Source organism: Biomphalaria glabrata, chromosome 1 (assembly GCF_947242115.1).
Source record: "Biomphalaria glabrata chromosome 1, xgBioGlab47.1, whole genome shotgun sequence".
In the NCBI taxonomy this organism is placed as follows: Eukaryota; Metazoa; Mollusca; class Gastropoda; family Planorbidae; genus Biomphalaria; species Biomphalaria glabrata.
The window spans coordinates 27,357,410-27,373,631 of record NC_074711.1 but is presented as its reverse complement, the minus strand read 5'-3'; the positions used below and the strand labels follow the sequence as shown (position 1 = coordinate 27,373,631).

General features: G+C 31.1%; 1 protein-coding gene across 26 annotated transcripts in view; it reads left to right on the top strand.

Moving 5' to 3' along the window:
* Positions 1-860: 860 nt before the first annotated feature.
* LOC106060397 (zinc finger protein 236-like) overlaps positions 861-16,222 on the top strand; it is a 39,025-nt gene continuing 23,663 nt past the window's right edge. For 4 of the 26 annotated variants that reach the window (XM_056030442.1, XM_013218254.2, XM_013218250.2 and 1 more), the window contains exons 1-2: positions 1,277-1,490; positions 7,459-8,570. In XM_056030442.1, the coding sequence (XP_055886417.1) occupies positions 7,472-8,570 (1,099 nt within the window). In that variant the 5' untranslated portion in view covers positions 1,277-1,490; positions 7,459-7,471. Of the gene's footprint in view, positions 1,209-1,273; positions 1,491-7,458; positions 8,571-16,222 lie in introns of those variants that run through there. The other 22 variants (XM_013218252.2, XM_013218255.2, XM_013218246.2 and 19 more) reach the window with 12 other exon arrangements.

Genomic DNA, 16,222 nt, shown 5'->3' with positions numbered 1-16,222 from the left:
GAAATAAAACATCTAAGAGAGCACGAGGGATACGACAACGGTGCGATTACAGAAGGAAAAAAAAAAGAAACAACGCATGGTACAGCGTCCAACTCAGTCTTAATGATTTTTTTTTCTAGAAAAAAAGGGGGGAAGGGGGCGCATTTTAAAATTTCGCACGAAACCCTCGCGCCGGCCCTGTCTGTAGTCTACTATTAAAATAGAGATGTACTTAGTTTAACTATTTTCCGAGTCTCTAAGGGTGTTCTCGAATTTTTAGACCCTGCCCGTATTTCCAATGTAAATCATTGGCCACATTGAACATATTATTGCATATTTCACAAATCTGCTGTTACGTTAAACGTATGCCTACCACTGATTTTTAGGGTCGTTTTAGGTTAATTGACAAGGGTGTGTTTGCAGGTTAGACTGTTACGTAGCTCACTTTGCCAAGTTCATTTGTTCAGTGAAACAATTGTCATTGATTCAGCCGTGACACTTTTTTACTTTGGTCCAGCACTGTTTCCTAAACGTCTATTTATTTGTCCATGGCTTTTTACCGACATTTCTATCTGAATAGACCTCACCAACTGGAAGTGCATTACATCACAACCATTTCAGATGTAAGCGGTATTCTGCTGAAGAGCGGAGAGAGGAGCGCCCCCAAGGGAGTAATTCGTGTTCTTACTTTATAGTACCAAAGCCATCTGATGGATGGTCGATAAGCTTGGCGAAATAGCGTAAAGTAGTTAGCGAGCTTTTATATATATATATATATATATATATATATCTTCTAAAGACGTGCATTATATTCAGCGACAACTCACAGGATGTTGGTTATGTGTGCTTTCCTTGTTAGCATCTACTTTACTCTTTATTTAGGTTTCTATTTTTTTTTTTGTACCAGGGTGTTGGGTATTTATGTTCTTGTTGTGTGTTGTGAACGGATCTGTTCTTATGTGTCAAAATGTCTTGGTATCCAGGTCAGCTTGTGTGTGAGTATGTACTGTGTTATCGTGAACTGTTTCTGTCATTCTTGTCCAATAAAGCCTAGGATCAAGACATTTCTTCTTGTAGTGTTTCATTAGGTTACTAAACAGGGCACAACACTGGTCAGGAAAGCTGGAATCCCTGACTACACTTGCACACCCCAAAGCATTGTCGCAACATAGCGTGCGTGTCACGTGACGGGCATTGTTGTTGGTTTGTTATTTGTCGGCCAATTAAAGGTTAAATGTTATTCTTCATCCTTTTAAAAGTAATATTGAAGTTGTAGTGTAACATTTTATTTTTAACATTCTAGTCATGAAAATACATATTTTATATATGATAAAACACTATAGATTAAAACAAAAAGCATTCACAATTTTGTAAACTTATTTTGGCATCACAAAGTCTTGTTATTTCTGGCAAACCGGCAATTTTTTCAGATTGAGGCTCTTAACAAAATGGCGTTGTTACCTTCATTTAATTAGATTTAAATATTTATCATTTCATCCTTGTAACTTAAGGTAGATTTGTTTACGTTTCTATTTTATTGAGATCTAAGTATAGATTTTGACTCAGGACAGTCTTTTTATTTAAACCTATTGCTCTGACCGAGACGTCTCTCGCCGTTTCGGAGATCTTTTTTTTTTTGAATCACTACGGTGACTATTCACTTTCAACTTTGACTTGGACTTGTCTCACTTCGACACTTGACTTTTGTCACTAAATCTAAACTTTGATTTCAGATTTGATATGCCATCATATTATCATCATTCATATTCAACATTGTCATTGGCATCATTCATTATTTCATAATCATATTCATATGATCATAAATCAGGACACACTACACTTCACTACAGTACTACTACAGCAGTACAGGTCTCACCACACTCAGACTCAGACTCACAGTCACAGTTGATTCAATTGAATAAAAAAAAGAATCAGAATGCTGTTCCACTGACTGTTTGAGTTTGAGGACAGTCACAGTAATCTGTAGAGTAGAATCTAGAATCTTCTAGATTAGATTGACTGGATTCTAGACCATATTTATATTAATAATATTATTACTAATATTACTGCCATTTTTATGATTTTATTTTATTATTATGTCTTAAAGCCTAACGATGGTTGTCGGCCACCCAGGTTTCGTCTTGCATATCGGTCACCTCACTTTATTCGGAGTTTATTATTATTAAATCTTCTTTATTTGAATGTTTCTACCCATCTTCCTCGTAAATATTGCGCATGCGCACCATTTATGGCATTATGGGTTGTGATAGGGCGGAAAACAGATTGAGCTCTCAACATTCTACTTTTACTAGACCATTTTTTTTTTACCAATTTCAAATTGGCTTTTATTGACATATTATATATCAAATTTATTGCCCAAGAATAGAGAAATTAAAAAAAAATAAAATCAGAAGCAACAGACAATTATTTAACTTGGAAAAATGAGGTCAAACACACTTACCTCTAATAATGAAAAATCCATCACTCACAGATGATATGTCCAATAATCCATGAATTTCACAAATTCACAATATTATTAATAGAAAAATGTATCACAAAGTAAAGTATATTTATAGAACATTTGAAAAAAATATATCAATAAGTGTTTTAAGACATTTATGCCTGTTAATTGAGCTCGACCCCACCCCCTCTGTAAAAAAAAAAAGTTGCAAATTATACTTTATCATCATCCTGAATAACAAAACCATTATCTGTTTTGACATAATATGTATCAAATTTAATGCCCAAGAACAGAGGAATCCAAAAATACTAAATTATTAAATTCATTATCATCGGACAAGTATTTAACATAGAAAAATGAGATCAAACTATTCAAACACACTTACCCCTAATAATGAAAAATCCACCATTCACAGAAAATATGTCCAATATTCCATGAATTTCACAAATTCACAATATTATTAACATAAAACTGTGTAACAAAGTTAAGTATATTTATAGAACATTTGAAAAAACAAACAACTTTAAAATGTATTTATAACTAATTAATAAGCCCCCTCTTCGGCCCACCCTACCATAAAGTCACTTTTTTTTATCTTCATTTTTTTACATACTATTTATATCAATATCAATTTTAGATAAAGGGTATGGATGTATTTTAGACTAGAAAAGATCTAATATTAAATTAATATTATCAAGATATAAATAGATCTAGTTCTTGTTCATTTCTAGATCTAGGCATTAGAATTAGAGGTTTAGACTCTAGCCCTAATATAATTGGCTTTTAAAAACTCAGAGGTGCATGGTGTTTTCTGTTTACTATCTCAAATAATCTCAATTTTTGTATCTGTTGTAATTGTTGCTGAGAAAAGAAATAAAAACATTTATTTGGTTTATATGTGTTTGTTGTTGTTTTAAGCGATGTCTTTAAGTTTGTCATAAGTAGATCTATTCAATAGAGATTTAGTCTTAGATTTCTAGAATGTAGATCTAGACTATTCTAGACTAGATCTATAAATCACAAACATAACAAGTATTATTAGATCTAGTGTCTAGATTTACAATGCTTTTTTAAACAAAAATGTCAGTATCTGCTTTATTTTGGTAGCTCTAGATAGAATCTAGATCTACTAGTTACTAGATCTAAATTATTCTAAACAATGGAAGGAATACAGCACACTCGATTTTTACCGGTCAGCATTTTTTTTTTAGATCTAATCTAGCAATACCGTATTTAATTATTAATTTTCATGTTAACATTTAGATTTTTAGATTCTATTATAACTTTTTTTACGCTGCAACCATGTACGCGTGTATCGGCAGTGGTGTGTGCGCTTAATAAAACACATCTCTATAAAAATTAGAAGCCTAAATCTAAACATTTTGAATTCTATATCTAAAATTACCTCTCATCATATAGATTTAGATTTGAATGACAATATGTTAACCACGCTCACAAAATTTCTAGACCGAATCTAGAAAATGTTAGATCTAGAGATAATATATCATATGATTTCGATCTACTAGATCTATGTCCATGTATTGGATCTAGTATTACTAGATTTCATTTATTTATTTTTGATCGCGTTAAAACATATTCATTATGATCTAAAATAGATTATATCTTTAGAATTCCAATTTAGATTTAGATCTAAGTTAAAAATCAATGTTTTCCTAACTTTTTTTTTGCTCTGCAACCATGTACACATGTGTCGGCAGTTATGCATTATGGCCGACATATTGACGCCTATGATATTGATGATTGCGAAGCACTAACATTAAAGCATAATAATTACCGTAATAGTCAATATTAATTTAAAAATAGTAAGCATGTGGCTTTTACAGATAAAAATCTCAATTCTGAGATGTGCCTTCTCTGATGGATTCCACTTGAATGAATAAAAAACGTGTTTTCAAAAAAGCTATTGATGCCTATTTCCGGAGAAGCTTTTCCGATCGGATAAGATATATATATATATTTATGTATTAGTACTGATAATAAAACATTATTATTTCTCAAATTGAAAATGTAAAACGTTTAAATAAAATAGGCAATATTTAAGTGTAAAAAAAAATAAAATAGTGCATGTGGACTAGCTCTGCACAAATTGTGTAGTGTCATCAAGGTCATTTTTTTAAAAATCTAAGACAAAAAAAAACAATCAATTCACTCCCCTCCCCCTGGATTTTGTATAACAGCCATTTTTGTATGGTAAGAATGTCTTTTTTGTATATGAATATAAAAAATTATATGCTTCTTACCTTTTCAAACCGGATCACATAAATCCAAAAGTAAATCCTGTGCTTCGCATTTTGAATACTTCAGGGAATTCACAAAACCATAAAATCTTTACAAAAACGAATTTCAACAAAATTTTGCTAACAAAGCTTCCACAAACATAGATCTATCTATCAAAACAAACAAAAACGCAACAGATGGTCTATTTAAGGGGATAATGAATTCAGATTCCCAAAAATGCATTTTCAATGGAAAATCTGTTTTCTGCCATAGTATATACGCACTATGCTATGTTTGGTCTAAAAAAAGAAATTGTCAAAATCAAAAGAGAGTATGAAGCCTCCTCCTCCTCCCTTTTTTTCCATGTCTCCAAAGCATATCATAAGAGTGGAGACACTAAAAAAAAAGGCTAATATGAGACAGGCACGCACTGCGCTAGTCGAGCTGTGCTACTGGAAAAAAAAGTGCCCTGTAGAGACAATAATGTAGAGTAGAGAGGACTCCCCCGTAACTGAGGCGATTTTTTTCCCTATCGCGACTAGCTAGGCTAGGCCCAAAGTAGTGGCCTTGGTGTGACGTCAGTTACAAGCCGAGAATGAAAGCGTGGAGCATGGGAAAAGTGATAATATGGCTCGTTTGGTTGCGCTAATGTACAAAAAAATAAAATTAAGCAATTAAGGGTGAAATTTCTTAATAATAACAATTAACATGTTTTATATATATTTCCTTTGATGTGGCTGATAAATCTCAAAACCGGCGAACAACTATGACAGGGAAAAAAATCATGTCGAAAACTTTAACGCCTCTGAAAACCAACCCAACCCCTCTTCACATCAGATTTAATTTTACTATGCTTAGTGATACATTACAAAATAGTGATTTTTACAGACAAAAGGATGACGAATTCATTGACACCCGCCAAAATTAATTATGTTTTTGGAGCTGATTTATTTGATTCATAAACCAAGTTGTTTGATTTCATTAAAAAAAAATTAATACAGTAATTAAGATTTTCTTACCAAAATTTATTCCGAACAACCAGTTTTGGACATCACTGTTTCTGATCTTATGTTGAAAAACATGTTGCATTTGATTTATTTGTTTGTTTGTTGATTTATTATAGAGAGATAAAATAGGGAGGTGAAATTAAAAAATGATCTTTGAAAAAACAATTTTCAGTTAGTACATCATTAAAATACTTTATCAGAACTTTCCAATTTACCTGTAAGAAATTGTAGTACCAGTGAGCTAGTAGCCTGCTGATTTCACTAAATCACATACGTTGTTTAAATTTTACTCAGTTTCAACTATTATAATGAAATAAATAGTTTATAAGATATTTTAACACTGATTTTCATGAATAAAGGTAATTTGAGTAAATCCATTAGCAAAGGTACAATTGTGTTTTCAAAGAAAAGTGAATGTGGAAATAATTCTCTTAAATTTTAAAGACATACCTCTGTGTCTTAACTGCAATAAAATCAAGCTTATAAGGACTAATATATTCTAAAATTTCACTTCTAAATATAATAATACTCTTTATACAACCATGACTGATGTGTAAAAAAAAGAATATTATTTATTATTATAGATGCACCTCTAATTATTTTGGGGAAAATAATATGGGGATTTTTAACTAAAACCTAAACCAAAGAACAGTATTGTTTTCCTACACTGCATCATGAATCAAACCATCCTCTGTAAAATTTTCTCCATATAATAGTAAATCTTGTATTCTTAAGTACAACTCTAAGCAATTTGAATACTCTGGTGTAGTGCATGAAGTTTGGGAAATGAAAAGCAAAATAGTATTTAAATTTTTCTTTCATATGAAAAATTGATGTGTGAAATATTTGAAATTTGACATGGCTCTTGTATTTTGCATTTTCAAAAATCTTGACAGCCACATGAACAAATTACATTTTGTACACTGGGTTGTCATGCTTTGATGAAGATAAAGAATTATTAAATGATCGAATATGAGTTTATCTTTATATAATAGGAAATGTTATTGATGTATGTGATGGCAGTGATTAACACTAGATCTGGACATTATGTCCAAGTCCTGATTTTTTAAGTTATAGGTTGAGCATTGTGCTATAAGTGCATGTTAAAAGATGCAGAAATAAAAACACAAAGTAATAAATTCTGATTATATTGCTGTTGGATTTATTATATTGCTATTACTTTTGAAGATTTTTTTTTTACTAATATTTTTATTGATTATTTGTGAACCCACTAATTTTTCTTTGCAGATCCATCTCCCTTTCATTTGGATTTGAGAGGTCTCAAATTTAGGGTGGGCCTAAATTTAAAAATTAAATTAAAAATTGAACCAGAAGTTGTCCCTAAATCCCATTAATTTAGGTTACAATGGAGTTCACCCTACTTTAATGGGTAACTGTCATACATTGGAGAAGTAAGATTGGTCAGTCACTCTACTTGATACTCTTGTTAACTGTTGAACATAGAAACAGTTGAGCTTTATTTTTATAAGTATGACTGACTGTTGTTATTGTTCTCAAACATGCACATTATGTGGTTTCCATGAACATGTCTCTTGAGAAACTTGCATGCTAAGAGTTCTGAATGCTATTGTTATAAAAATATATTTTGCGCAAATAAAAATAATTAATATAAGATTAAGAATTTTGTGTGTTTTCAAGCTATGATCACCCTAACAATGTTCTGCTGTAATACATTTTGGTTAAAAAACAACAACTGAATAGTGTAACTAATAATTTTAAATATATTCTCATATTTAATTTTTTTTTTTTCAGAACATACTTCAGAATGCCAGAATTTCAGCAGCTAGATGTAACCGTTGCAAATAGGTTTATATCAAGCCTTAGCAAATCTCTGCAGGCTTTATGCCATGGATGTATGGATTTTGACACTGGCATTGAAATTGTTGGTTATATTAATGTAAGTATTGACTGTGGAAGGAAAGTGGATTATGTGCTTAATGAAAGGGTACTGAAGAGCAACACTAATTCAATGACTTTTGTCAGCAATAGTTTTCTTGCCAAGAAAGAACAGATTAAACAAACTCGTGATGGCTCTTGTTCTCCTGTTTCTGAATTCACAACTTCTACTCCATATCCTCGACCATTCAGAAGTTCTTATCAGGCATCTCACCAGAGCACTTCATCATTTTCCCAGTCATATGTCCTCCGGGGCTCACAGAAACGTGCTATGGAAAGGGACTGGAGAGCTCCTAAGCGACTTAGAGGAGAACGATCTCAATATAGTGAAACTGTTTCTTCAGCACAGACAGCATCATATTCTAATTTACCAGGAGATAGTTTTAAAATGCCCCAGAGTCAAAATTCTAGCAATGCCACTGAAGATTCACAAATAAACATTAAGCAAGAAGTTTTAGAGAATGAATCTGAAAGAAATGAATCTGATAATGCAGAGCAAACTAGTGACTATAAATCTAATGAACCTTTATCTGCTGCTGATATTAAAAAAGATCCTGATAGCTGTGCATTACCTAGTGAAGACACATCCCAAGCAGATGATAGTACTGAACCTGAAGCAGAATTTAAAGGAACTTTCCTTCAGCCCTCCACTTCGGAACTTACTGATGAGACTTCTGTGACAGACAAACAAAGTACAACTGCTAAATTACCAGAAACATCTGAACTAAATAAACCATCTAGCAGCAAATGTACTGATGATGTTGCAGATGACACTCATGGAGAAAGTGCTCATGGCGAAAGCATGGCGCCTGCTTCAGAGATGCATTTGGATTATGAGGAAGAAGAGGGAAATTACCCTCAATCTGTTTATTCAGATGCTGGAGAAGGATCAAGTGACACTGGTCAATTTGAGGTTATTGAAATAGACGATGAAGATGAAGATGTACAGGCCATGTTTGCAGAATCTCGTAAGTACTTATAAAATTTACTTTAATAATTTAAGCCAAACTATTGATATTTTGTTTTAAGAGTTCAAAAAGAAAGAAACCATTTTATTAAATGGTATTTATTGTCCTATTTAAATTGAATGAAAAGATAAAAAAAAAATTTTTTGTGATAGCCGTGTAATTTTTTTTTTCTTAATTAAAACTAAAACAAAATATCAATACTGGCAATAATCTATATGGTAAACTTCATTGTGCATTAAAAAAAAATAGTACCTTTATTTTTCATTAAATGTATGTAATGTATGCAATAGCTATTCAGACATTTCAAACAATTCTGTTTAATACAGAGTGGGAATAAATCCCTTAGTATTTTCTTTTTCTTTCTACTAAGGCCTTTTAAAAAAAAAATATTTAAATTTAATATTTTATGTCACAAAAACTGGCCATTCTTCTATTTCTCCCTCAGTGGTTAAAAAAAAACATACACATTTTTCTTTAAAAAAAAATTCTACAAACAACTGTAAGAAAAATGATTTATGGAAACTATGCCAATCCATCCATCTATTAGATGTTAACTAAGCGGAAATATCTATATCTATATGCATATTATACACACAAACACAAAAGATAAGTCATTAAAAAATTATTAACAGCATTGTGGATTAAAAATTTTTGAACAAGGCAGATGTCAACAAAGTAATTTTATTTGTAACCCATTAAATTACTATTTCCATTTTTAAAAAGTTGTGTTTAACTTTTACATGAAGAGAAACTCTTTTAAAAGAAAAGAAAAATACAATTAAAATTTTGTTTTCCTCTTAAGCATAAATCCGTTAAAAATCTAATAGAAGAAATTATTTTTATACTGGTATCTAATCTAAATCTACATTTGAGGAGTATTATGATTACACCTTGGCTGAATTATTCTTATACCATAAATAATACTGAGTTCTCGGTACAATATTACTACCTGGAAAAAAAGTGTCTTCCAAGTTGGAAGTACTGTTTTTATTTATATGTATATATTATTTGATTTTTACAGATCTATGACATCATTAATCTGTAAATCTCGTTCATTATGTAAAAAGGAAAAAAAAACTTTACAAAAATATGACTTGAAACGCAGAAAGTTGAATAGATAATTTAGTACTTGGCCAATATCTAAAAGATGTAAATATAATAGTAATAAATTTGAATTAGCTCTCTTATTATTGGAATTATAATCTGAGCATGTAAAGGTCTGTCTGCAGGCAAGAAATTCTTTGATGTCTCTTGGTAGCTCTGTGTTGTTACCGGTTGTTGACTTGTAGCACCAAACTGCTGGTAGACAACTAAACTGTTGTAGGCGTAATGTATCTTAAAACCAATAAACTTCAAATAACTTGGTTTACATCCTTTTGTGAACAAAACTAAATAGAACTTTATTTATAATATAGACAAAATCAACTTGTGATAAATAAAGTAAATGTAGTAGACTTAAGTAATAATATCCTTTAAGAAAATCTTTTAACTCACTACAATAACACAATTTCAGTCTCTTGTTAAGTTTTAGATAAATGAAATTAAATCATTTTTTCCTTTTCACTAGTTTGCCCCACCCTGCCTTTTCTGCTGTGATTTACTGTTATTCTCAAACCTCTCTTTGAGTTACACAGAACCTTTTTGTAATTAGTGGTAGATCTAGAACTTACCTCACCCCTATCACACTTTCACGCAACCTGTCCTCTCCCTCACAAGCTTTGGCCATATATAGATAGTTCACTTTACTTTATCTCTCTTTCAGGCATTACTGGTATAATAGTGTCACCTATTTGTTTTTATGGATCTTTTGTTAATTCTTGTTTCTATCATTTTAAATAATATCATGCAGTCATTCAGCACTTAATTTTATTTTATTTTAAATTTGAGGATTTTATTAAATATAATTAAAAAAAACACAAATAAGGATAGATCTTCTATTTATGAAAGAGAAGAAAGGCACCATTTGTAATTAATTTAGGTCCATTATTTTCCATAATAGGTTTATCAAAAAGAGAAAAGACAATAGGTCCACATTTAACATTTAGGTCTACATTTAACATAATAAATCCTTTGGTTTTATGTTTTTTGAACAGCATCCTTATTTTTTTTTTTTTTTTCTGTCGCTTACAACTTTCTTGAAATTGAACTAAGAACCCTGATGTGTATATTTTGTCTATTTCATTGCTTTTTCTACTGCTATGCTATATACCTTTAAAATCTCAAATTTTTACCTTCAAAAACCTGTAAAATATCTTGAAAATCATTATTGGACAAACAAATTTCAGTTAGCATTTGTCGGGAAGCTACAGCTTTTGGCCTAGATCTAGATCTTATATTTATGCACAATATTTACCCAGTTAAATGAAGAGAAAAAAATTATATCTAGTTAGTAAAGTATAGATCTTGAGTCTAAACTTATAAACTAAAAAACTAGGCCACAAGAATGACTAAATCTACTACTAGATTTAGTCTTGATCTAGGTCTAGATTTAGATCTCACATTATATAGCTTTAGATCTAGATATTAAAATCAATGTTTTTCCTGTTAAAAAAAAACAAACAAATTAATATTTGTGATAGGGTATAAGTAGACAAAAGTAGACTACCATTACAAAATAAATTTGTTGCGGATTTCAGGAAGTTTGATAATATATTAATATTATCAAAGAGGATGCTATAATATATAGATTTAATTAAACAGAATTAGAATTGCATATTATAATATAGAGCTCAATGGTATAGATTTAAAAACCTAATTATAATAAAATTTACTAAAACTAGTATATCATAGATCTACAAGATTCTAGATCTAGAATCTATTCTACATCTAGATCTATAGACAACATAAAGCTACTGATCTAAATTCTTCAAAGTTCAAAACCCAAGTATAGATTTGTCTGAGTGGGTTGCACTGATAAGTAAAATTCAATTTCAAGACAATAACACTAGATCTTAAACTTATCTCTTTCAAAGGTATTATAGTAGAGGTAATATAGGCTAGATAGATTTAAAGCAGGCATGTCAAACTCGTTAAGGTGTATGGGCCACATAAAAAACTTACTATGGCCTGAGGGGCCACAGCCAAAAATCAGTTGCAAAACAGCTTACTAGTTTTATGTAAATTAGAAACAATACAATAGAATGTAATAATTAATGGTATACATGTCCCTTAGTTAGCTAAATTTGTAGTACAATTTAGTAATTAAAAATTGCACATTTTATTTCTTTGTCCTGATGCTTGACATCTTTCTGGGATACAAGTTTATTAATATCGGGTAAAAGTTTGTTTGCCACTGACACTATCATCACTGACGACAAATTTTGATCAGATAATCTCGAACTGTGAGATGTTTTTGTAGCTTTCATTATAGAAAAGAACTGTTCACAGAGATCAATGCTTGCAAAAATAGCTAGAATTCTGGCTGCAAATTTCCGCAATTCAATGTACCGTTAGGTAAATAACTAAATTTTGGCGATGCACTTCTTTATACATCGCTTTCAACAAAGAATCAAACTGCTATTCTATCAGCTCTAGTTGCACATTACCAGCAGCATTTTCAGAAGCAGATGAAAATGGAGATAAAAACAATGAAAATTCTTGCTAGTATGAAACAAAGTAATGAAAATGGCCAGTGGAAGCATCTACTAACGATTCCAGGTGTAAGACATATTTACCAAATGTTGTAGCCGTATTTAATCCTTTTATTTCCTGACACGTTGAGAAGTGAACAAGATTTTCTCTTCATATTTGGTTTATCCACAGTCGTAATTTTGCTTGAAAGCACTTACATGATCACACGCAGTTGTGACAATTTAGTCTTTACTTTGAAGTTTCAAATTCAAGTCTTGCAGGTGACCAGTGAGATCAATTGCAAATGCCAAATCCTGAACCCATTCGTCAGTATGGAAATGTTCAACAGGTTCACCTTTCATGTTCAGAAACAATACAATTTCTTCACGCAGTACAAAAAATCTCTTCAATTCTTTATGACAGGAGAGCCAGCAAATTTCGTGTCCAGTGTCATTCAGAAACATTGAAAATTGGCGATGATTAAAGCCACGGGCACGATTAAAATTGATAGTGACTGAAACCAGTCTTATGACATGTTGGAATTGTAGTGGCTTTGTGTGTTATGTTCCTTGGTGCATTATGCACTGAAAATTAGCAAATTTAATATTAGTATTAGTCTCTCTTATTTTTGCAAGTAGCTTTGCATCAAAACCATTTCATAATGGTTAGTGCCCCATCCATTGTTAGACTAGCTAGCTTTACCAAAGGTAAATTGTACTGCAATATCACCTGTTATTTCTCAAAAACATCCTTGCTTGTTGTGGTGTTATGCATACAACAAAGCTCAAGTAGCTCCTCAAAATTCCTGTCACAGGCCCCTATGAATATAGCCAACTGTGCTACACCCGTTACATCAGTTGATTCATCGAAAGCCAATGAAAATAATTCAAAATCTATTTTGTTCTTTAATTGTTCACGCTAGCTGATTGACATGTCATTTATTCTATCTGCCACAGTGTCCCAGTTAACGCTATTTCTTTGAATACTTTCACCTTTTCTGAACAAATTACTTCGGCAGCTTTAACGATACACTCCTTCACAATATCCCTTTCACTAAATGATTTATTATGGCTTGCAATTAAGTTTGGAAATATAGCTGGCTTTCACTGCAGACTCTATCTCGATGTTCGGTTTAACAAATACAATTTTTTAAATTTAAGTAGCTTGTCATCTTTTATTTTACAGCGTAATAGTTTAACATTATTTTGATATAAGGTGGCCAAGCGGGCCGCATGCAAGGTGGTCGCGGGCCGCATGCGGCCCCCGAACGCCGTGTTTGACTTGCTTTTTAACTCAAATCTAATGTTTAAGCCACTGTAAATCTAGATTCTATAAAAATTCTAAAAATATTAGACTAGCGTTGTGATTTAGAATAAGATTTAACATCTAAGTTAGATCTATTAGACTACTGTATAATTAAAGTTGCTTAGGTGCTACAAGGATTTTTCTTCAGAATTGAAGATTATTATTACACCTTTAGTCCAAACATCTCTCAAGACAGCAGTGGATAGCTGCAGGCAAGGTTCAAACCCAAGACCATAGATACAACAGTCCAGAGCGCATACCACATGCCCTGGCAACCATCCTCTTTATTTTTAGTGAGTCTGGAAAACATAAAAGTATGGAATTCAGTTTTACAAAAGTTGTATGAACCATGATTATCATGCTTTTTTCCCCCTCCACTAAACATTTTTCAAGAATGTCAGATTTAGAATACAGTACAGTATTATTCTTACAGTGGTAAACTGGGTAAATGTTATAAATTTTAAGCAGAGGGTAGTTTCTCATTTTTTTAAAAATATATATGTAATATCAATAAGTACACTTAGAAACCAGCCTTATTACAGTAGATGTTAATAAAATTTATATAAGGTTTTCCTGATTTTAGTCTATTTTACATTAACTGTCTCATTTCTACTTGGAATGTTAGTAATTCTTATTTGAAATTGTGTTACTTTCCAACTCACAAATTCTTGGTGCAGCTTTATCTTCTTTGTCAGCAATTTATTGGCTGTTTAGATACTGGTAACATTTTATAATTAAAAAAAAAATATCTCATGTGTATATGTCTATTACCATATATTTGATCAAACTCCTACCAAGTGTTGCAATAGAATTGCCACTTGGTTTATTACAAGACAACATGCAGACAAAGTGATTTAAGGCACCATAGGAGTCTTTGGGGAGGGGGGTATTAATCATGTCCACATTGATTGTATTGAGCTGGGTGTGGCTTTCAATAAAAAAATGTCCAAAACATAAATCACAAACATACTGATGTCTTTATTTTTCTTCTTATTGTCAGGATCATTCTTAGAACTTTGTTTAATAATTTAAAAGTGTGAGATTAAAAAAAAAGTTATTAAAAATAACAAAAAACAAACAAACTTAGTCTTACCATTGCTTTTTTTTTTTTTAAAGAATAGATTTAATTATATTATATTTCTGTAGGCTATGATATTTTCTTTCTAGCCATGTGAGTTCTTTTATTTTATCTGAAAGCTGCTTTTTTTGTGTTGTCCATTTATCACATTAGAATCTCAAAAAACTAAAAGTGTTATTGAAAATCTGATTTCTCTATAATAGTTGCAAAGCTACTTTTGGTCTCCTGAATGCGTTTGAAAACCCCTTTGTTTTTTAAATTAAATATATTGAAACATTTTTTCCTTAAAATACATTATTTTAACACAATACTGTGCATTTCCCCGCAAAAAAAAAAAAAAAAAAAAAAAAAACAGCAACAAAATTTAAAAAAAAAATGTTGCTAGTCCAGTGATGTGAGAATTTTCCGAAAAATTTCGGAATTCCAAAAATTTCTTCTGATCCGATTTTCTAGCCAAAAAAATCCGAAATTTTCCCCAACATTTTTTTTTTTTTTTTTTTTTGAACAAAAAAATCTTATTTTTTTTTCAAAATTTTTTTTTTAATGATTTTATTATTTTTCAATTTTCAGAAGAATGCGAAATAAGATTTTTGATTTGTTTTGAACATTCGCACATCCGGTCTTTTGACACAGTTAAAGTTATATTTAAAAAAAGAATCTCATGTTACTGTATTGTCTTACATTTAGATCTCGGTCTAGAGTGGTCTGAATCAGTTTAGATAGATATATTCTAGATAAAATATCTAGTTTCTTTAATTTGAATACTTTTATCTAGATTATCTAGAGCGTCTAGACTTCAATGGCTGTTTGCCAGCTTTTGAAAAATTCAGAAAAGTATCACAGAGTATCATGATGCCTGGCCGCTATGCGCTATTAATTTTTGCTCTTTTGTTACGATGGCCCCTAGATTTTTCTAATTTGAACCCTGCCTGCCGACTTCCATGAGTTCGAATGGGATTAGATTTAGACATCTAGATCTATTATAAGATTTATAAGATCTAGTATTCTAGTAGACCTACCTACCGGCCATCTAGATCTATATAATATATATAATATATAGATTTTATACATGTAGGCCTACTTTACATGACTATAGTGAGTTACTGACTATAAGTCTGATAGAATATAGATCTAATAATAATATATTGGATCTAGAGTCACTAGAGATCCAAGTTATTAGATTTAAGTAGATCTAGATTATAGATAGATTTAGAGAAATATTTATTTAAGTTTTATCTATATCTAATAACTAATCATTATTAATGCTTTAAAAGCCCAGTGTGGTAGAGATCCACTTGTTGTGAACAACTTGTATCAGCATGAAAAAGTGTCACATAAGGAAGCCTCAATGTGCAATTTTTTTGTTTAACATTCTCTTCAAGCATTGCTCCTCATCTGGTTGTTCTTCCTTGTCTTGCAACTCAGCAGAGATTCAGCAGCTTTCTCTCAATTGCTTTTCAGAGCATTTTTTGGGTGGACTTCATGTACTAAGTTTAATAAACAGTTTCTCCTGTACAAAATTTAATAATCAGTGAAACAAACAGAAATGTAGCTCATACTTTTGAAGTATTTCCAAAACTCAAGCATGTTTTGATTTTCAAACACATTTACTCTTTATAGTTGTTTGAGATAGAAGTTGTTACAATACCAGTAAAGCAGTTATCTATTATAGAATGTTCAGACTGCCTGGACCTAGGTA